Source organism: Phoca vitulina, unplaced genomic scaffold (assembly GCF_004348235.1).
Source record: "Phoca vitulina isolate PV1807 unplaced genomic scaffold, GSC_HSeal_1.0 scaffold8, whole genome shotgun sequence".
Taxonomy (NCBI): domain Eukaryota; kingdom Metazoa; phylum Chordata; class Mammalia; order Carnivora; family Phocidae; genus Phoca; species Phoca vitulina.
Window position 1 is genome coordinate 73767751 of NW_022589711.1, and position 22200 is coordinate 73789950.

General features: G+C 37.7%; 1 protein-coding gene across 5 annotated transcripts in view; it reads left to right on the forward strand.

The window, feature by feature from the left end:
* ZBBX (zinc finger B-box domain containing) overlaps positions 1–14461 on the forward strand; it is a 121548-nt gene extending 107087 nt beyond the window's left edge. For 4 of the 5 annotated variants that reach the window (XM_032407277.1, XM_032407281.1, XM_032407278.1 and 1 more), the window contains 2 exons: positions 5014–5161; positions 6936–9920. In XM_032407277.1, coding sequence (XP_032263168.1) covers positions 5014–5161; positions 6936–7053 — 266 coding nt within the window. In that variant the 3' untranslated portion in view covers positions 7054–9920. Of the gene's footprint in view, positions 1–5013; positions 5162–6935; positions 9921–12236 lie in introns of those variants that run through there. The other variant, XR_004299854.1, reaches the window with a different exon arrangement.
* Positions 14462–22200: the final 7739 nt, after the last annotated feature.

A 22200-nucleotide genomic window follows, 5' to 3' on the forward strand; every position in this document is an offset into this window, starting at 1 on the left:
GATGGTCCAGGAGGAGAACAAAATCACTTATACACACTTGACCCACGAATAGCTCTTTCTCTTTGAGAAGATTGGCTCAGGATGAGTGCACAGCTTTAGAGACATTCACCTGGAGCTGAGGAAGGAAGAGGGCGGCCCATCAGCTGAATCAACCCAACAGTGAGGTGACAGATGTTGTGGTGTAATCAGCCGCTATTCCAGAAAACTCACTGTTTCTGTACAAGACTTCTGTATTCCATTTAGCATCAATGGGCAGAAAAATTCTACCCACATTTCACTACTCATGGTGTAGCCTGGAAAAACTCCACATGAGGTTTGGTTCCACAGAAGCACAGCTACACAATTTGACTCTTATACAAATGTAAATGTGTTCACATCTCTGTGAAAGCCAAATTTTTGAGAGCAGCAAACCTGACTTGTTTTCTGTTAGCTCTAGGGTATATCCACTTCCTCTAAGTTCTGTGGAAAACAACTATGCTGAGGAGCTGGGAGAAGAAAAGACAGAAAATAACTACATTAAATGAAGTGTTTTCCCCATTCATTCAGATTGCTGTGGCTGATATTAGAGCCTTTTCAGAGGCAGGCAGGCAGGGCAGGCTAGCGGGTTAGGCAGGGGGCGATGTGTTGCAGTTTGCAGACACAACTTTCTGCTGAATCAGGAGATGGGGGCAGCAAAACAGGGTAGTTGCGAGCCCAGGCTCTGGGGCCAGGAGCCTGGTTTTGAAATTTGAAACCACTCCTTACTAGCTTCATGACTTTAGGCAAATTAATTTCTTAATCTGATTTTGCATCAGTTTCTGTGTATGAAAGATGGGTAATAATTGGCCCTATCATAAAATTATTCAGTGATTGAATTAAATTATATATTAAACATTATATTTATGAAAAATTTCTTTCTCTCTCTCTCTCTCCACACACACACTCTCTCTCAAGAGTTAGTTGCCTAGCACATAGTAAGTCCTGAAAAAATCTGTTAAATTATGTAAGGAATCAGTGAGTGGTACTTTCCACATACAGTCAGGTAAGGTTCTCTTGGTAAGTCTAATTTTTAGTCAAAAACATCTAAAAGCTGTTTCCATTCTAAAGCCATGTTTTCTTGTGGGCCACTTTGAGGGTATAGTTAGCTATAGTTCATGCCATATAATTATTTCCTCCACAAATATCTCTGTAAATGACGCTACAGTCTTCCTTAATGGGCTCAATATGGCAATATAACTTACTTAACTAGTCACTTTGTCAACTTTTGAATATTGTTATAGCCTGAAGAAATTGGGGAAATATCAGAAGATATGCATTATGAGAAAGTATCAATAATAATGCACATTAAAACATTCACATTTTCATTAGTTAAAAATGATCCATTTGTTCAAACTCATTCTGACTTGTGGTTTAAGACCTAAATTCTCATGGCAATCCTATGTTTGTACAAGTCCACAGGTAGTTAACTGAGCCAAGTAATTAAAGAGAGGAAAGTACTTTTTCTTAAACAAGAAAGAATAAAAATGTACCTGATACTAGCAGATGTAGCTATATTGCTGGTGAAATAAAATAGTAAGGCAATGAGTATCTGGGGCCTCTGTTCAAAAGTTGACCGTCAAGTAAGATATTAAACTCTAAAAGGGCTAATCAGGATATATAGTTAGCAAATTAAGTAAGTAACCCTTATAAAGACAGGTTAAGATGGGCTGGAATGGCAATCTTTTTGCTTTAGGTCACCTTTCAATTTCAGAAAAAAAAAAAAAAAAAATGAGTGCCACATATAAGTGAAAGTCAACCTATTTTTAAGAATTCTGCTATAAGAATATGAAGCCATTCAATGAATAATAATAATCACTACTTGTTTTTATATGTAGTGTTGCTCCATTTGATCTTTAAAACTAACTACTCTGTGAGGTAAATGAACAGATACGATTTTTGATCTCCCCTTTGTGGATTTAGCAACTGAGGCTCTAGGTGACATAGTAACTGCCCGGGGTCTTCCCTGGGAGCTCCGAAAAGCCCAGGCACAAACCCATGCAAGTCTGCCCCACAGTCCTTTGTCTTACCACCCTACCACAGTGCCACTTAAATAATGTGAAATCCTTACTTCTAATCAATATTGTGACCACTTAAAAAGCAGAGGGTTGTGGGCAGAGTGAAGGTAAAGGGAAGAAAGAATGGAGGGATAAACAAGGCAAGACACAATGGCAGAAGGGAAGAGATGGAGGGAGAGGAAAACAAAAGTATGAAGTGTTGGGGGCGAGGCTCACAGGTTACAGGGCAAGTGTTCTGGTTGTCACACTCTCCTAAACACAGGGATGTCCTTTGTAGCTCTGCTAGATAGTTCTTTAGATGGCGGTGGTGGTGGTGGTTTGGGTTCCTTATAGGAAAGTAGCCTATCTGCTTTGTGTCCATTCTTTGAAGTTTTAACCCGTCTCTTTGGTTCTACCTTTCTTCTCTCCTTCATTTCTTTTACCCATCTAAATGTTCATTTCCCTGTAGAATAAAGTTTTATGTATATGTTTTAAGTGACTTGAGTTTCAGAAATACACCTTAAAACTCCCTATTTAGTCAATTTTCCTCCTTTGCCATTCTTTATTATTGCATTTAAGAGATTCTTCAATGATCAGAGAACATACCCTATTACTCCAGGGATAAAAAGGTTTAACTTCAATCCATTCCTTAAAAGTCCACTTTCTTGACGGGTATAAAGTAAATTTATAACAGCTGAATTTCCAATATAAATGTCAATCCAGTATTCCCTGGTCTTATATTAGAAAAACTTAGGTTTTTGTACAATTGATCTTTTAGGTTTAACACTAACCCACAATAGGGTTTTCATAAGCAGTTTTATTTTCTTCTGCCTTGAAAACCAAGTGATGTCACCTTTGCCCCTATTAACTTCACCAGGTATTCGAAAAAATAATTTTGAGAATATACAATTATACAAAAATAGGCCCATTCTGTTTGCACCATCTGAATTAGCTCTGTGCTCATTCAGTCGGGACTCAATTGCCTAACAGAGGTTGAATACCTCTCCTGCCAGTGTTCTTTAGACCTAAGTGTCACTATTAGGTTTCAGTACTGTAGTGTTAACCAATTCCAAATCCTGAATTGATTGCTTTCTCACCGCTAACACTCCCTATCATTGGGGCAAGTAAAGGTGTCTTGCATACCTGTCTTTTTTTCCTTGTGGAAAAAGAGGAGAGAAAATAAAAGCCTTGGCTAAAGAATTAGATTCTGGAACATAGTGATTGATGATATTGGTGAGCTAGAAGAGCTTAGGGCTAGTTCTAGTTTTTCTACTCTGGTTGTGTGACTTCCAAGTTACCAATCCCTTGGGGACCCACAATTTCCTAATCTCCAACAGCTGGGGATGCGACAAAAATTCTAGCTGAGGAATCTTTTGTTTTTCTCAAAATTAGTCTTATACAGAGCCCCAAATTTAAATGAGACCCAGTGAAAGCTGTCTTGGTTGCTTTGGGGTGGTGGGAGCACGAGCCTCATCCCCAAGCCTACTGAACTTCACCATGTATCATAATTTGAAAGTCACTGGCCTAAATAATTTTAAGGACATTTCCAGTTGTAAATGTATTGAGGTCTATCTTGCAGCAGGAATAATCTGAAGTTTCTTCCAGCAGGGGAATCTCTGCTTTCTCAAAAATTTCAAGTAAGTGCTATCTACCAAGAAATAATAATAATATTAAAATAATTCTCTCAGTCAAGTGTATAATACCCATAGTTTGGTGTGTGGTCCTTCTGATCAGGAGGATATTTGCTTGACACTTTCATAGGAGTGGGAAGGGAAGAATAAGACCCAGTACTTTTAACAGTTTTAAAAGTCATCCCAGCATAACCTTAGGTATAAGGTAGATGGCCCTTACAACTTTTTCAAAGATGAAAAGAAAGCATTATGGTCTTTCTAATATAGTAATCATATTTATTTCTGTACTTGACTTTTTGGTAGTTCATATAAAATATGTTTGCTTGTCCATTTGCTTATTTAACTTGCACTATTTGTCCTTACCTGAGCTAAATCACCCCAGCTTCATGTAAAAGGAGATTTAAGGCTTCTCCCCTTTCACATAGTTATTATCTACCCAAACAAAGCAAGGACGCAGAAAAAGAAAGGGTAGCTTTGCCAGAACTAACCTTTGCCTCAGACTGTGTGGGGGTAAAACTTTTATTTCTTAGAAGACAAAAATAAACAATAAAGTGTTTAACATTCAGGCAAATTGAGGAATGGCATAATATTCTAGCTTTAAAGAGGATCCCGTGATATTCTTTGCAATATTGTAAATTTTCAGGACAGTTGACACTTTAAGTATAACATATTTAAAAATCAATATGGTTAGGTGAAATAAGTCACACAGAGAAAGACAAGTACTGTATAATATGACTTATATGTGGAATCTAAAAAAGCCAAACACATAGAGACAGAGACTAGAATAGTGGTTACCATAAGCTAAGGGAGGGGGGAAACGGGGAAATATTGGCCAAAGAGTATAAATTTCCCGTTAGAAGATGAATAACTTCTGGGATGTAATGTACAGCATGGTGATTACAGTTAATAATATTATATGCTTGAAAGTTGCTAAGAAAGTAGATCTTAAATGTTCTCACCACAAACAAGAAAAGCTAATACATATGGCATGATGGAGGTGTTAGCTAACACCATGGAGGTAATCACTTTGCAGTATATAAGTGTTCCAATCAACGTATTGTACACCTTAAACTCACACGTTACATGTCTGTTCTATTTCCATAACGCTGAAAAAAATTGGGGAATTTGCTGAAAACAAAGTCAGTATGATTGAAGTGACTTGATACCGATGTCCTAACTTAGAAGGTCAGATCAAGCTTACTTCATATTCTGCCCGCCCCACAAGTACTAGAAAACCGAGGTGATTAACAATCTGTACTGACCTTCTCTGTACCACCTACAGTTTACACTGGGTAAACTTTCAGTACCGTATGCTGTGCGTTTGTGTCTTGAATTTATGTGTTGACAGTGCATGAAATAAAATGTTTCAGATCCTTCAGAAAAGCTTTACAGCCTCACCTCAGAAGAGTTACCAGCTTCAACAACCTCCAACAACCATTCGCTGAGCATAAGTCAGACTACCCTAGATTTCCGTAAGACCTCCAGTGCAAGAGGCCTCTGTGCGGTTGAGGAATGGAGGTACGTTAAGCCTGCAGCCCATATGCAAAGATAGGGCGTAGTGAAATTTTTGACAAGTCCTGAAAAATTATCTTTACTATATAAAGAAAGATTGTCCTCATGTGTGTACTTCATATGGCCATTCTTTGTAAAATGTTTGGGTCCTTTGTTGACCTATTATCAGGATTTAGTAAAAGTCTTATGAAGTAGTTACTTTAACGTGAAGAGCTAATTCTCTGCTGCACAACGTGTGTCAGCAAAATGAAAAGATATTTGGAATTTTATAATCCTTCAGCCTTTCTTCTTATATGGAGAAACAGTTGCTTTACTTGCATTAATTAACTTAATAAATTTCAGTACTTTGCACTAATAGAATCTTACTCAATGTGAATAAGGTTTTTAGAATAGAGTATTGAGAAGATTCTTTCTTAAAATTAAATCAAGATTGTTAGTGATAGCATATTTTAAATTGTATCATTTCATTCTTTCTGCCCATGAAAAACATTTAGGGATGATCAGTCTATAAAGACCACAGGTGATACTAATAAATGCTTCAGAAAGTAGTTTATCACGTTGGTCTATTATTGACATGATGGAATTTCTTGTAAAAGGAGGAGGGATTTTTCTAGAAGGATTAAGATAAATGTAAAATATAAGTCTCTTGATTTGTAAATTCCTTTGACTGGTTTGAAGTCTAATATTGCAGTGAAAGGGAATCAAGAGTCCATTACTCTGTCTTTCTAAAGGAGAAAATCATTTAGCTGTGGTCCTTGGATTTTTGATTTCTGACACCACTTACATTTTTAAAAGGAGGGATCAATATAAAGTTGCTATTTTTTTTCCCTAAAAAGCTCTTTTAAAACAAAGTAACTAAACTTACCACATACCCTCGGCATCATTTCATGAAAGAAAGGACATTTCATACTAAAAATACAAGGGGAACAAACAGAATAAAGCACAGTTCTTTAAAATTAAAAATGTCATGAAAAAGTCATTACCTTGTCCTTATTTTCTCTTCTTAGACCAGTGAAAATTTTTATCTCAGTCAGATCTGCCCTGGTCCACAGATCAGAGTTTAGTAACTGCTGGTTTAGCCTCTGTTGGGCATAAAGAAGGATCCAAAAAAATATCCATCACAGGATGAAGTATTTTATATTATTTAGTGGCATACATGGGCTGAAATTCTAGATAACTTGGACAAAAAAATCTGAATTTTACAAACTCCTTCCTGTTCCCCCACACTACCTCCTTCCCTAAAGCTGACACCTATATGCTAGAGTTTCTACCAGTTCCTTTCCACAATAAAATGTAACAAAATAAAATAACTAAATAATTGCTGCCATTAATTTTGGTTTTGGCATATCTTGACTGGCTATCCACATAGTCCTAATTTACTGTACACAAAAGAGGTGATTTATCTGGCAGTCTCTTCACTGGGATTCTATTAAACAGCCAATGTAATGATGAATGTTCCTAATGATGACCCTGAGGCTCTGCAAGTTTCTGAAGTGCCTTCTGAATCATCAATGAAAGACACAACCAGAGACCATAAAATCTTCTCCCCTTGGTTCCACTGTGGCTTTATTTCTTGGGAGAGGGAGAATGATGAGAATTTCTCATTAAAAGGAGGCTTGGTATATTGGGCACATTGAAAATTATGGCCCCAGTCTGAGACAGCCTCCTCACATCTGCCTGCCTCCGATGACTTCAGTGCATGTAGTATTGATCAGAAGATAAATGAAGGGTTGAAACCTGGTCCTGTATATTGTGTATTGATCTTTTAATGTATTTCCAGCTCTTCTGAAAGAGATACTGAAACTCAGTCTTTGCTGACACTTTCTGAAAGCAGCACAGATGAGGAGGAAGAGGATTTTCTTGAGAAGCAACATGTCATCATGCTACCGTGGTCATAGAGTTCCTCATGATAATGATCATTTGTTCATTACTTTTCCATTTTGTACCCAAAGTAAAGCAAACAGCGGAAAAAAGTGACCAAGTGATTACCTGTCCAGGTGCTGGAGATTTTGATTATTAATGTTTCTGATATTTCAAGGTTTGCAGACTAATAAAAGTTAGTGAAATTATAAGTTTAAGGGCTTTTTCTTCCAAATGATTTATTGTATGTCAAACACTAATCTATATTGCAGATCATATTAGGAAAATTTGGTGAATTTGTGAAAATAACATTTAAAATTGTGTTTCTAGAACCTACTATATAGGTTAGAACATGATTGTATTTAAAGTAATATTTAACTGTTGAATTATATTTAAATAATGATGTCATCATACGAGTATACATTCAATGGCCAACTCATACTTGGCAGTAGCATCCACTGAGCCTAGAATCCATATTTTACTTTGGTAACTACTATTTTGTTTTGTTTTGTTTTGATTCTGTTAGGGTTTTTGATATTTAGAAAAGTTCTTGTAACTTCAAATGTTGCTGCCAGAAGAGAAAAAGAGGACCCAAAATAAAGCAGACATAACACTTGTCATTCTAGTATGACACAAAGAAATATACTAGAAAATACAGGAAACCCCCTCCCCCCCAAGTATCTTACTTTGGGAGGGTCAGTGTGATGGTTAATTTTATGTCAACTTGGCTAGGCTACGGTACCCAGATATTTGGTGAAACTGTATTCTAGATGTTTCTATGAAGGTATTTTTTAGATGAGGTTAATATTTAAATCAATAGACTTTGAGTAAAGCTGATCACCCTAAATGGTATGTGTGGGTCTCAACTAATCAGTTTGAAAGTCTTAAGAGAAAAAAGACCCAGGTCCTCCAAAGAGGAGGGACTGCTGCCTTCAGATTGCCTTTGGGCTCAAACTGCAATATCTACTCTTTCCTGGGTCTCCCACCTTCTGGCCTGCCCTGTAGATTTTGGATTTGCTAAGCTGTCACAGTGGTTCTGTTTCCCTGGAGTACCCTGACTAATACAAATACAGTTGCTGGATGGTCGTGACAGTGAAAGAAATGAACACATATAGAGGTGTTCTGGTCTCGAGTAGTAGGAGATTTGGGGTTGGAGGGTGTTCAGTGCTTTACATGATCTTATAATTCAAGAGTTTAACAAAAGAGCAGAAAAAGACATGCCCAGGGATAGCTTTATGGTTGTCACTTTGTGACATTTTAGGACAGTTTCCCCTTAAGGAGTTTATTGACATCAGGAAAACATACCTGCAGGTTGGCTAGGCCATCATCAGAGCATAGCCGTAGCTCAAGGATCAAACTCTTTTTTCTTCCTTATGATTCTGGGTAATAACCCCTTGTATAAGATTGATGATTGTTTAGTGTAATTTATCTTTGATATTTTTTCCATGGGATCAGTACGTTTTACTGGTAGTCACACAGGTCACCTACTGGCAGGATAAAAAATGATGAAGACACCTATTTCTATGGTCTAAAAATAGATAGGTCTATAGGTCTAAAAATGCCCTTTAATTGGTTTAAAAATGCCTTCATTAAAAGTAACATAAATGAACAATAAGCAATAAGGAAATCCAGTCATATAATCAAAATAAAATTTCTCAAAAGAAACAAATATCTTAAAGTTAAGTGTGTGACTCCTCTGAAGTTTTTACTGTCCTCTTAGCACTTCCTCTGTCACCATCCCAGAGAGATAACAGTGAGTCACCCTTGAATCCTCATCATTTATGGCAAAGGCCCTTCTGGCATCTTGTCCTGAGGCTGATAACTTTCTGAATTTTAGTATTTATAGTTAAAATGGGGATTGCCTCTTCATAGGTTAAAATAGGAAGAAAATACATTATTTTTGTTTTTAGCATGTCTGCTCAGGTTTAAAGTTTTTTGACTCTCTCTGCCCTCCTTTGCTGTAAGACAACGTCTTCCTTTTTCCTTCTGATGAAGAAGAAAATTGCTCCCTAGTGGCAATTTATACAACTCCAGTGTTTTTCTCAAAGTGGAAGGTGTCCCATGCCCATTAAGGAAGAAGGACCACTACTATTCCTTCTGTGTATCCAGGAATACCTTGAGTCTTTTTTGGACTAGCTCAGAAAGGGATTTTAAAAGATGCTGTTATGTTTTACAATATAAAAATTTTAAAATAAAAATAAATCTGAGAATTAGCTGTCATTAGTGCATTTCTGGCCAGGACCTGAGATAGGCATATACCGTTGACTTTGCCATTTGACGTCCAATATGACATTGAAATTAAACATGAGGGTCCTCTGTGGCAGAGCAGACCCCCTTCTGCCTTTATTCTCTTCCCATAACCACACATTTAGAAAAGTTCCTTAATTCCTTTGCCATTAGTCTAATGAGGAAATAAAAACTAAGTAAGAGTAGAGCCTTTGCCTGAAGCAGTTTCAATGTGTTCTCTCATTTTGAAGCTCAAGCTTAAAATCACTGTTAAAGGCATGCACCTAGTTCTGACCGTGGAATTGAGAGAGTTACAGACATGCCAGAAGAATGGCAACCACGTTCCCAGTGCTAGAGTTACCACAGTGTGCCTCCAGCAACCACTGGACAAATGACCACGTGGTTTTATGTGCGTGTTGGGATGTAGTAGTTTATACTCAGACTTGCTTAGTGGTGTAACAGTCATATGAAATTCTATAATTTTACAGTTCTGGACATACACATAATAGAAACAAATTGACATTAAATTATATCTGAGAGCTTGAATATGTTGTTTAATATTTACTGAAGTCCTTCACATCCAATGCACTCTGAGTGTCTCACACAACACAGGCCACTTGATGCTGTGCCTTATATGTGAAGTGCACAGAAAACCTTTCTTGAACAAAGGAATGTTACCAAATGGCTCCATCTTGGGACACCTGGGTGGCTCAGTCAGTTAAAGCATCTGCCTTCGGCTCGGGTCATGATCCCAGGGTCCTGGGTTCGAGCCCCACATAGGGCTCCCTGCTCAGTGGGGAGCCTGCTTCTCCCTCTGCCTGCTGCTCCCCCTGCTTGTGCTTGCTCTCTCTCTCTCTCTGACAAATAAATAAATTCTTTAAAGAAATGGCTCCATCTCTGTAATAGGGCACTCAGATATTTTAAATAATGCCTTGATTCAGAGAAAAACAGTTCTCTATGTCCCTATGCTTCAGTGGTTGGAAAGATCTTGAGCAATGCTTACCTTATCTTGGTTTTGGCTACATGATATTTCTCATCTCTAAGGTCTCAAAATGTACCTTCTCTCATTCCTGTCTTAATTAATTCCCTATGTTCCTTTTTCTTTATTCTTTATTCTTTCTCATGGCATCCTACTTTTCCCTTCATAGTTCCTCATAGCATATTAATTTATTGGGGTGATTTTGAGTGTATGTCAACTAGACTATACATTTCAACTGAACATGAATTATGTCCATTTTGTTCACCACTATGCACTTAGTCCCTAGCATATGCTTGCTGGTCGTCAGGAATGAATGAATGAATGAATGAATGAATGAAGTGTGAAGGATCCAATGATAAGCCATCTCAGTCCTTAATTTTTCCCAAGGGGAGACAGTAAGATATATAAAATGAGAGAAACACAGGTTATCAGGTTATACTATTTACTAGCTGGCAGATAACTTACTGAATGTGTTTCTTCATCATGAAATGGAAAAAAAAGTCACCGAGTTTACTTAGCTCAGAAGAGTGTTGTGGGAATCCAATGCAATAGTGAGTGTGGAAACCCTTTTGGAATTGAAAAGCTCTCTGCCATGCTTATTATCATCACTTTTCATGAGCTTATGCTACAGTCATTGAATATACAGACAAGTTAATGGATGGATCAATTAGTGAATTCAGGATCGAGTTAATAAATGATACACAAAAGTCACTCAATATCTAAAGTGGAGAATGCTTTCAGTGAGTTGGACAGTTAAACTGAATGATGTATAAAGTTGTTTATGTTGAAAGCTAAATATCTAAATTTATTTTATCAAAATTATTTTTGAAACATTGTTTCCTGTGTTTAGCTTTCTCCTATCATGTGTAAACTCAGAATTTTTAAATATTAAGATTGCACTGGTACTTTTATAAACACTCTATGCATCATAATTTCAGAGAGGAGAAATTTTAAAAACATACTATTTATACCTCCCCAAATCTGTTTTTATGGGATATTTTGTTTCATCATAATTTTCATCGCTGGTTATTTATTACTAGCCACATTTTCATGAAAACAATCTTTATTTCCTCAGAGTTCATCTGTGCCTGTAGTTTATCCCCCACCTAAAGTCATAATTCTTTGTTAGTGACACCCTGATTGTTTGCTGAGTAAATGATTATGATGTTACAAACAGGATTATGACTTTAGCTGGGGAATAACCAGCAGGCATAGATGAACTCTAAGGAAATAAAATCCTCCCTTTTTAATGCAAATGTCTTCCATAGTTAAGGAAAAGGAGAGGATATTTTTAGTGTTCTCCATGAGGTGACAGTTATGTTTAAAATGAAAAGAATTAATTGATTGATGGGGTTAGCTTGTGTTTCTTTTTTTTCAACTACATGTAATATGCAATAACAGTTATGGAAACAGTTCTAAGCATCTCTATGCTCTTATTTCTGCCAGAAAGACGCACTATGTGTATTGCTTTCTATCCAGAAAACAAATATACATTTTTCTAGATACAAATGCTTAGGAAAATTTCCAAGAGGGGAAATGTACTTCATCTCTATTTTACAATTAAACCTTATATTTTCAACATAAGTTGAGTATAAAAGAGATGTTTTAGGGTAAATTTTGATATCATTTCACATTTTTTAGGTAATTGTATTTTTATAGTATAACATTTTGTTGTTTATTCAAGCGACAGTAGAATTTGTAAACAGCTTCTGCACTTAAAAAAAAAAATGAAAGCTGCAAGTGCAGGCAGGAGATGAACAGATGCACATTTAATTTTTCAAAAGTAATCACCCCACATTTACTTTCTCCTCTGACCTACACCACACCACAGCCCGGGAAAAATAGCATGTAAGTTAGGCCATTGAACCAATCAGGATTTGGTTTAATTTTATATTACAGGAAACACCGAATAACAGTGGACTAACATAGACGATTCTCTTGTGTGTGGAGTCTGGGAGTAGGCAGTGTGGAGTTGGTGCAGCAACTGTATCTTACTATGTTGTTTCTATCCTCAAGGTGACCTTGTCATTCAAGATGGGGATAGATCTCCAGCCGTCAGAATCTGAGTTCGAGGTGTCAAGAAGGGGGACGGTGGGGAGAGCAAAGTAGACACCTCCTAACTGAGGTAACTTCCTTTAACCAGTATTCCTGGATATCTCACACAACACTTCTGCTTACGTATTATTGGCTGAAACTTAGTCACATCTAGATGCAAGGGAATTTGGAAATGTAGTTGCTTAAGTGGGCACATTGCTGCTCAGAATAAAAGTGGGGTTGTGTCACTGGGGAAGATAGGGAGAGTGGATAGTGAAGGCACCTGGCATGTCTGTCACAGCCTCTAATATTACCTTCATTACTGATCTACCACAGCTTGCTTTCAGAATATAGGCATTTTGCAGTTAATGTGGTTTGAAATATGTGGCAGAAACCCACCTTTTGCAATTTAAATAAGTCAAATTTAAGAGACACTCCTATACTTAGATCACTCAATTTCATATATAAACCATTCCTCTCTTTTAGTCTGAAAGACACACTTCCGTTACACAAACAGACTTCATCATTATTCAGCTTCAGGTTTTCACCTTAGGACTTCCTGAAATACATTCCATATCTCTTTAAAGCTCAGTGTTTGGGCTAATGCCCAAATCCAATCTGCTTTGGCAAGGACTTTCAATGCACTCTGTTAAAAATACTGTGATATGAAATATTTGTCTCAAATGAATGTTCCAATATTAGGATATTTTGAAGCCTATGATGGAAATTTTCACAAGAATACACAGAGAACAAATATAAAATAGTTTCTTCTATTAGGAATATTGGATATTAGTATAGGAGAGCCAGAGATTACAGATGGTCTCAGAGATAAAGTCTCATGGTGATGTGCTCATATAGCAGTGCTTTAATCCTTTGTAGTTCACATATCAAATGGGAGATTAAATGCTTTCAAACCAAGTTCTGGGGACTCATAGGGTTTCTTGATTTCAGGGAGGAGCCTGAAGGAGGATTGAGTTGTTCAACAAAAGAATCTCTGCTTGGGTATTTTTTTTTTTATATAAAGGGATTCTTTGTGAGATTGAAGAAAGAGTCATACCACAGAAGCTAGAGACCTGTGGCATAGAGTCCTAGATCTCTGGGCCCCTCTCAGGCTGGTTTTTTGGGATTTATGTTGCCACAGAATGTGATATGTTGTTAAGATGTTTTACTGGATTTACATCTCTTTGCTGTAAGCCCAGACTCCAGAGAACAATGAAGGAAGATAATTTCTCCTCCTCAATTCATTGAAAACTCTTCAAAAATTATCCAACTTTAGGCAGACATCTACATTGCTAACTGACTTCTAGTTAGGTATCTTTTTCTTCAAGTACAGAAACCCAATCAAGATACTGAAAGTAAAGTGCGTTTATTTTAGTGAGAAGTGAAATTATATGGAAATCCAAGAACAGGAGCTGTAGAAAAGTTGGCCTCACAGGATTTTAGGGTTCCTGGACCCGAGACAATTCTTTCTCTGGATGGTCTTGATCTTTCATGGGTTCCTGCTTTTGGGGAGCACATTAGCTCTATGTTCCCTACTGACTGGCTTCTTATGCTCACTCATACTTTATGCCTATGCCCAAGGATTCAACTTGTTATGGTTCCTTCAGGCCTCTGCCTCATGCTTCTCTCTCTGCTCTCCTCACATCACTATTTCCGTCCCTTGAGTTGGTTTTTCAATTCTAAATCCAGAGAGAGATGTTGGATTGGTCCAGTTTATATTTTCAAGCCAGGCAACATGGTTGCCTAAGGAGGGCTCAGGGCTGGGTCAGAGGCAAACAAGTGTTGCTAGGCCATGGTAAGAGGGAGTGGAGAGAAGAAAGGATGATTGGTTTTAAAAATGGCCTCTGCATCTCAGCAAGCCAGGGGCTGTGATTTCAAAAGTGGAGTGGGTCTGGTATGGTATGGACTTCTCAGAAAAACCCTCAGGGAAGGAACTGAGTGTAAAAGAGAGAAGGTTTGTAGGACAGAGTTGTGAATGTTGGGGTAGGTGTGAGGAGGGAGACAGAAAAGGAATGGGTACTAAGGGCCGATGCTACCTCGGGATCACCCTAACTGTGTGGGAACCTTGCAGGTGGTACCTTCAGTTTCAAAGAGCACCACCCTGAAGTGCGGGCACTCTTCCTAGACCTCCTCAAGGCCACCCCCTTGCTTATGACTCGAGTGTCAGTATTAGTCTCTTCTCAAAGAGCCAATGCTGGACATGAGGAACCTGGAGCTTCATTCTAATTTTGTTCTCTAATGTCCTCATCATGGACACTTTTTCATTTCCAGGACTGATCTTCTTGACAACTATGAAGTGAAATTTCACACCGAAATCCCCTTGGGGCAGAGTGTTCTCTGGAGTTCTCAGCAGACTTTCAAAAGCAATATTACAAATGTGGCAGGTGCCTTCTCTTGACTTGTCTGGCATCCAGGGCCAGATGATTCTGATGGGAGCTCAAGCCTGTCTCACAGATTCCCCTTTATTGATTCTTGAAATAGCCCCATTTTCTTCTTTATGGAGGAGGAACTAAACCTCAACCAGATGCTTGTGATTAAAATAAGAGATAATGATAATAGAACTTTTACCAAGGATATGTCTCCTCCTGCTATCAGATAAATGCCAAGGTGAAAACAAGCCATTTATCTGCGAATAAATCTTGCCCTGGGGGTAAATGGTTTATTTTCCAAGTTTGCAACAATTATACTTTGACAGCATCACTCTCCTATCCAGATTTTAGGTTTATTATAACATCATTAAAAACACATCTAGTTGGTATTAGTGAAACACAGTTCACAGCACTGTTACATAAAAGACGATTTTGACATAAAGCTGGTCAAAAACAGTCTCAATTTAATTTTCCATATTTCTAAAAAATATTCTTTATCTTTTCATGAATTAAAGTATCTGATTTACTGACACTTCTTTGAATAGATGAAATTTTATTTTCTCTTTCTATAAACAAGAATGATAGACTACAATCATACAAAATGACCAATTTTTCATTTTGTAGTATTTCCTGTTCTTGAAGGTAGAAATAGAAATGCTTCAGTTTTTAAGATTAGATGTAGAAAATTATTCTACTTGATTCTACAACACCAGTCAGCGTAAATGCTACCTCAGAAGAAGAAAAGTGTTTTGCATTTTCCTTATGGGATCCCAACTGTACAAAGTTCAAATTCAGGTTAAGCATCTAATTTCTTGGAATGAATAATCTTTGGAATACCCACCACATATCTGGCAGAAGATTTCTTTGTAAAGGAGAGAGAATTCCCATTCTTTGCTCAATCCAAAAAGTTCCTTTTAGAGAAGGGACAGCATGCTATTATATTTCCCATTGAAAAATAGATTTCTCTGAACCCATATCCTCTTTAGTCATTCCCCTCACAATAATTTTTGCTCCATCCATAGTGAAATTCCTCAAAAGAGATTTCTATACACCACTTTCATTTCCTGTGTCCTCTTTGACCCATGAAGTTAAGCTCTTGTTTTCACCATTTGATCATAATGTTCTTGTCAGTAGCGACCTCCATATTTCTCAGAGCTCATCATTGCCTCTCAGCCTCATCAGATGTGGTTGACTACTCCATCGTCCTTGAAATTGTTGTTCACATGTTTGGGGATACCACAATCTCATGATTTCCTTTTTGTCTTACTGCTACTTCATAGTGTTGTTTGGAATTCTTTCTTTTCCTAGCTTCTGAAATGTTGATGTGTTCAAGGCACAATCTTGTGACCTCTTAATATCTACACTCTCTCTAAGTGATCCTATCTGACCTGAAAAACATAATTTCACCTTAAAAATCACCCCTTAATCCAGATTAGGACACTGACATGGCCAAAATAGAACTGTGGGTTTTTCTTTGCAAACTGGCTTCTTTGGTCTTCCCCATTTTGTAAATGGCAGCACTGTTCACCTAACTGCTTGGGTCAAGGACACGGGGAGTCACCTTTGAATCTTCCCTTTACTCATAGGCTCATATCCATTCTGTAGTAAGTGCTGTTAGATTTATCTTAAAATATACCCTGAACATTGCCTCTCTTACTTGCCTCCACCACTCCCACCTTACCCAGTTCACTCCTCTCACCCAACATCTCTACTTCACAAAACAGCCAGAATTATCTTTTAAAAATGAAGATCAGATCACATGCCTCCATAGTGCAAATTCCTTCCCCCACTGGCCTTGCTTTACAGTTAGAAAACCAAAGCCAGGGTTTCCCAGTGGCCATCAAGGCTTTTGTGATTAGGCTCCTACTTATCTCTAGAGCCTCATAACCTGCTGCTTTTTCTTGAACACTGGCCTGCTTGCTGCTATTTGAACTCAAGAAGCTTCTAGCTTTAGGACTTTCCCTTTTATAATACTCTCCTCCTAGATCCTTGCATAGTTCCCCTTCTTGAGGTTCAGGTCTCACCTCAAATATCTCTCAGAGAAGTTTCACTGGCCACTGTATCTGAAGGAACCATATACCTCTTCAATCTATCCTCTTGCACATTAATTTTTTTCCTCACTGATACTACAAAAACATTTATTCACCTTTATTTACTAGCATCCTCCATTAGAATATAAAGCTTCCTGAAAGCATATGCTGTCCCATTCCTATGTTACCACTGTGTGTCTGGCACAGAGAACATTCATTAGTGAGTATCATTATTCATTCGTGTATGTTGATTGAGTGAAAAACTGTGTTGTTTTGTTTTTGCAAGGTGTGAGGTAAGCAGTTGATAGAAGAAACTTTCTGTAGTAACTTCCTAACATATATTGAGCATCTTTCATACATTGTAAGCATTTTTCATCACTTCACAGCAACCCCATGTGGTAAGTACTAATATTAGTCCCCATTTTGCATATGAAGAAACAAAGGCACAAAACGGTTAAATAATATGACTAAGATTACTGGGCTAGTAAGTATGGATGCTGGATTGCAAATATAGGCTTCCAATTCCAGAGTCTAAATTTACCAACAGTACTTCCTTTCTACTTCTTTCCCTTTTAGTGAAATTCTAAAAGATAGTTTACTATTGATTTATGGAACAAATTTTAAATTTAGGTGCTGGGATTGGATCTAAGGTTTCCTTAGTAAAATAGCTGAATACAGCTTTATTATAGGTAAGTCATAATTTAATTCTTTTTTTTAAAGATTTTATTTATTTGAGAGAGAGAGAAAGAGAGCATGCACGAGAGAGTGGGGGGCAGGGCAGAGGGGAGGCAGAAGCAGACTCAGCTGAGCTTGGAGCCTAGATGCCAGACTCGGGGCTTGATCTGGGGACTCCAGGATCATGACCTGAACTGAAGGCCAATACTTAACTGACTGAACCACCCAGGCACCCCAGTCATAATTTAATTCTTAAAAATGTGTTTCCTTGAAAAAAAATTTAAAAAAAAAAATCTTCTACATTCAACTTCGTAGACATTCAATCAGTCTTGGTTGAATAAAATATCAAAGGTAAAATCTAGACGTGATGAAGTTATAGTCTTAGAATTGCAGGGCCCATTTTTATTTCAAAGTTGTAGTTTGTTAATAAACAGGGTGGTGGTAGGGAGGCTAAAGTTAGTGTGTGTCCTTTCTGTCCTTGGCTGTAGGGTCAGGTACCCCTTGGATCATTATATTTTCTAAGTATGCCTGCCCACAAAACAATTCTGTGAGGTACCTCATTTATATCAATAGTCAGTATTATCAGCCTAATAAACATTTTTGACAATCCATTATGTGCTAGGCCCTGAAGTAGGCTTTGGAGCATAAATGAATAAAGTATGAATCCTGCCTGAAAGAATTTATGGTCTGATAGGGAGAATAGACACATAAGTAATTGCACTGATGAATGTAGATTGACCTCACCTCTGTGAGATTTGAATTAAGGAAGACTTCACAGAAGTGATATTTAATTTGGATCTTGAGAATGAGTTAGAATTTGTCATCTCAAGCAGGATAGTTGGGTGGGGGACGAAAAATATTCTTGGCAAAACTTACATAGCAGAAATAGCCCACATATAGAGAGAAACAATTGTCTTTTTAGGTTTCTCATTAATAAGTTCATTAGTTATTATTCAGTTCTGTATTCAGGCAGTTTATAGCCTGAAGATGGAAGATTCTGAATTACCACATGCCCAAGTTATCTTAAGGTTGGACATTAGGAAACAGTATATTTTTCTAAGCTCTAGAGACTTGATTTTCTGTCCTAAAGGGACAGGAAGCAATAGAGTCTATTTTTCAAGTTATATATTAAGTAATGATGACAGGATGGAAAAAGAGCAAGGGGGATTCCCACTAATACATGGGGACAAGCTGAAGCCAGCCATACATGGCGAGAGTTATGTTATTCAGCACAACAGCAATGCACTTATTTGCCTTCTTGAATTCCTGGAAAAATTGTCATCACCATGGACCTCTAGCAAAATGAGTGATGGAGTCATGGGCCGTCTTCTTTTGATTTAGTGGAAGATGGGAAGCATTATCTGCACTATTTGTTGAGGTATTTTTCTCCTGCATTGTCATATGCAGCTTAAGAGAGAGACATTTTTATGTCAAAGTGCTTCAAACTGTGCTACATGGAGTATTGGTGGTTTCAAGAAGACCCCTGAGAGTGGAGGGCATCAGGGGGGAGAGTTGTGACCCCTACCCTAGTTTCAGCAACAGAAACTCTACTTCTGTGTCTTCCCTATCACTCTTTTGTGTAAGATTTTTCTCTACCAAAGATTTCTCATCTAAAATGTTTAAATAATACTGTTCTAATTCTAAGTGCTCTATAATGAGAAATGAGTCCTTCTTATGACTATTTTAATTGAGTGGAATAGTACTGTGTACATGCTTAGTGCAGCATAATGTACAAATCTGTAAGATAGACTGCAGAGCACTTTGTTTTTTGAAAAACTCAGCTTGACTCAGAAGCTGAGTCATTGTTCTGATGATGCACTTTTATTTTATCAATTTAAGAAGCACTTTAAGTCTGTAGACCTAGTTCTGCTGAAAAGAGTTTGAGGAAACCTCTTAATGTGTGAAGTGACTCTACAACTTGTTTTCATTCATTTATAGTTGTAAGAAGCTGAACAAATAGATTTTTTTTAATTTAAGAAATACTCAATATCAGAGGATTTTTTTCTACTTTAAAGTGTGTGAAGATGTTTTTGGGGTGGAACTGTAGAAATCAGGAGAGTAGGACCTAAACAGAAGACATATTTCCTTGATGGCACAAGCATTGTAGCTGAGGGTAGGGACACCATCCAGCAATAAGCAAGCTTTACAGAGGACATAACTGGAAATAAAAGGGAGTAGCAGTTAGCTGAGCCCCTGCCTGGTATTTAGAAAAGAAATTGAGAGTAAGATCAAGGCAGGACCCCAGCAAGAAAAGATCAAGAGTCAATATCGTCAAAGCAGGGCTCAGAAACAATGGGATACATGGAGGCTTGGTCAGAGAATTCAGTTGAAGTCCATTTCTTAGCTTGAGGTCTCTAGAATATGGGGAAATGGGCCCCTAAAATAACTCCAGGGAATTTTTGAATCCTATGAAATTGTAAACTTGCATAATTTTGTACTGTGGAAAGAATCCATGGCTTTCTTCAGAATTTTAAAGGAGTCCACATATAAAAAAGGTTCAGGATTTTTAGAGATTAGACTGGACTAAGGCCAAGTGGACTCAGTGCTGAGATATCTGAATAACAAACTGCTTCCCAAAGAAGGCTAGGAAGGAATGCCAGAATGTGTGCAGAAGAAAGGATAAAAAAAAGCAGGCCATGTGAATAAGGGAATGAGATGAGGAGGGGAAGAACAACATACATGAATAGGAGTGAAACTGGAATTTTCTAGAAATGTACAGAACATTGGTGTCACCTGAAAATAATGGAAAGTGGTGGAGAGTGGTTGAAAATGAGACCAAAAAGATAGGCTGGTATTTGCATTTTAAGTGTAATAGTTGGCCATTGCGGGGTTTTAAGGAGTCAAGTGACATGATTGAATTTTGTGTTCAAAAAGTTCATTCTTGCTTCTCTTTGGAGATTGTATTATTGTGGAGCAAGACTGTTAGTGGGAAGAGTGGCTTCAAGTCTGTATGTCTGTGCTAGTCGAGGGAAAAGGCCCTAGAGGCTTTGCCAGACCTCCACTAAAATAGAGTTGGGCTAATTTTGTTTAAAGACTTTATGGCCTTTGGTTAAATCCAAGAACGTTTGCAATAATCTCTCTAGATAACCATTTCTAAACCCTGGCAGGCCTGGATTCCCAGTTCTCAGACACAACCTATCTTTAATTCTACTTACTCAGACACTTCCACTCGGAGTAACTTCCAGAGGAGTTGCTCCTGGGATTAACTCGTTTTTGTGAGTTAATTGCCAATAAACAAGAAGAACTAGAAGTAAGGGGGTTCTTTTTATAGAATGTGGGGTGGGTAGGCTAAGATAATCCTATAGCCTCTATTCTGTTGTTGTTTTTGTTGTTCTTGTTTACTTTAAATTACACCATGGCCCTTATTAATTTATTATATCATTCATTCACTCATTTACCAACTATGTTCTGAATGCCTAAGATGTCTGAGGCATTATGCTGGAACAGATAATCAAAGATAAAGAAAACAACTTTGTTTTCCTTAAGGATCCTAGAGTCTAGTATATGTGTGTATGTATGTATGTATGTATGTGTGTGTATGTGTGAGAGAGAGAGAGAGAGAGAAAGAGAAAGGAAATAGATGACATATAGTACAAGATTAGATCCATTGTTCCCAACTTGTTTTCTAATAATTTGGCAGGAGATTATGGGTGGTAAATGCTAGGTCTGCCTGATGGTGTTCACCAATAAGGTGTAACAATGGTTCAGCTTTCCTTGGGTCACATGGGTCTCAGGAGATGAACTTTCTCACGACTTTACAGATTACTTGTCTACTAATCGTGGGAGACACATCATGTCATCACTTGATTAATCACAAGAGTTCAGAAGAATGCTATGATGGCATTTTACTAGCTTATAAGAAAAAAACAGGTATTTATGCGAAGATTGCAAATCTCTAATGATATATATATCCAGATCTGGGCTTGGTCATATTGCTGTTGCAGAGGGCATCTCACATTGTGAAAACTCAGGAAGCCTTTGAAAATCTGGCTCCAATTTTTATAATGATGATTATGATTATTATTTAGCAATTCTTGACCCCTCCAGTGGGTTTTTCACCAAGTTCACTGGCAGGGTTGTTATGTATGGTTGTGCAGTTTGTGCCAGATCAAGGAGATGAATATGGAATCAAATCCACCTTCCACTCTGCTTGACAGTTGTATGTCCTTATGAGGTATCTACATCAACCTGGATATCTTTTCGAATTGAAAGGTATCCTATAGGTAATTGGGACTCTGTTCCTCTAAACTCAGACATCACTACCACCTGGTCTTTATAAAAAAGCACCCATAAAACTCTGGTGTCCAAATCCCCTATGTGTTTTCTGGATCATCAATTCTTGGAAGAGCATCCTAGCTGATGAAGTACCGTGGTGACACAGAGAGTCTCTGTTCACATGAGTTACAAAACTGAATAGAGTGCCTGGTGCCTTGATGAAAGTGATCTTGTCTGAGGCCATCATTTGGTAGGAAGATGCATGGTGCAGAGAGAGATGAAAGACATTTTGACCTACCCTGATAGTCAAATCAGTCTTGATGACCAGCGGTGTGTTATGGTCCAAGCTAGATTATTCTTCCATTTATCCATTACATAGTCAGGGCTTAGTTTCTGTGTTATTCAGCAGTTACAAAACAAGTGAGAGCCCATTAGCAAGGGGCTTCAGCATCTTTATTAGAGCTGGAGGCAGGGAATATGTTGGAGCCATCTTATTCTCTCTTCCTCTTTTTTATCACATATGTAATATAGGAACAGTTATTCCTATCATTTGTGAGCATGGTGAAGATAAGAGACACTATTTTCATAGTGTTTGGCAATGTGTTCAATATGTAGCAGGCATTAAAAAATGAAGCAGTGGGGCGCCTGGGTGGCTCA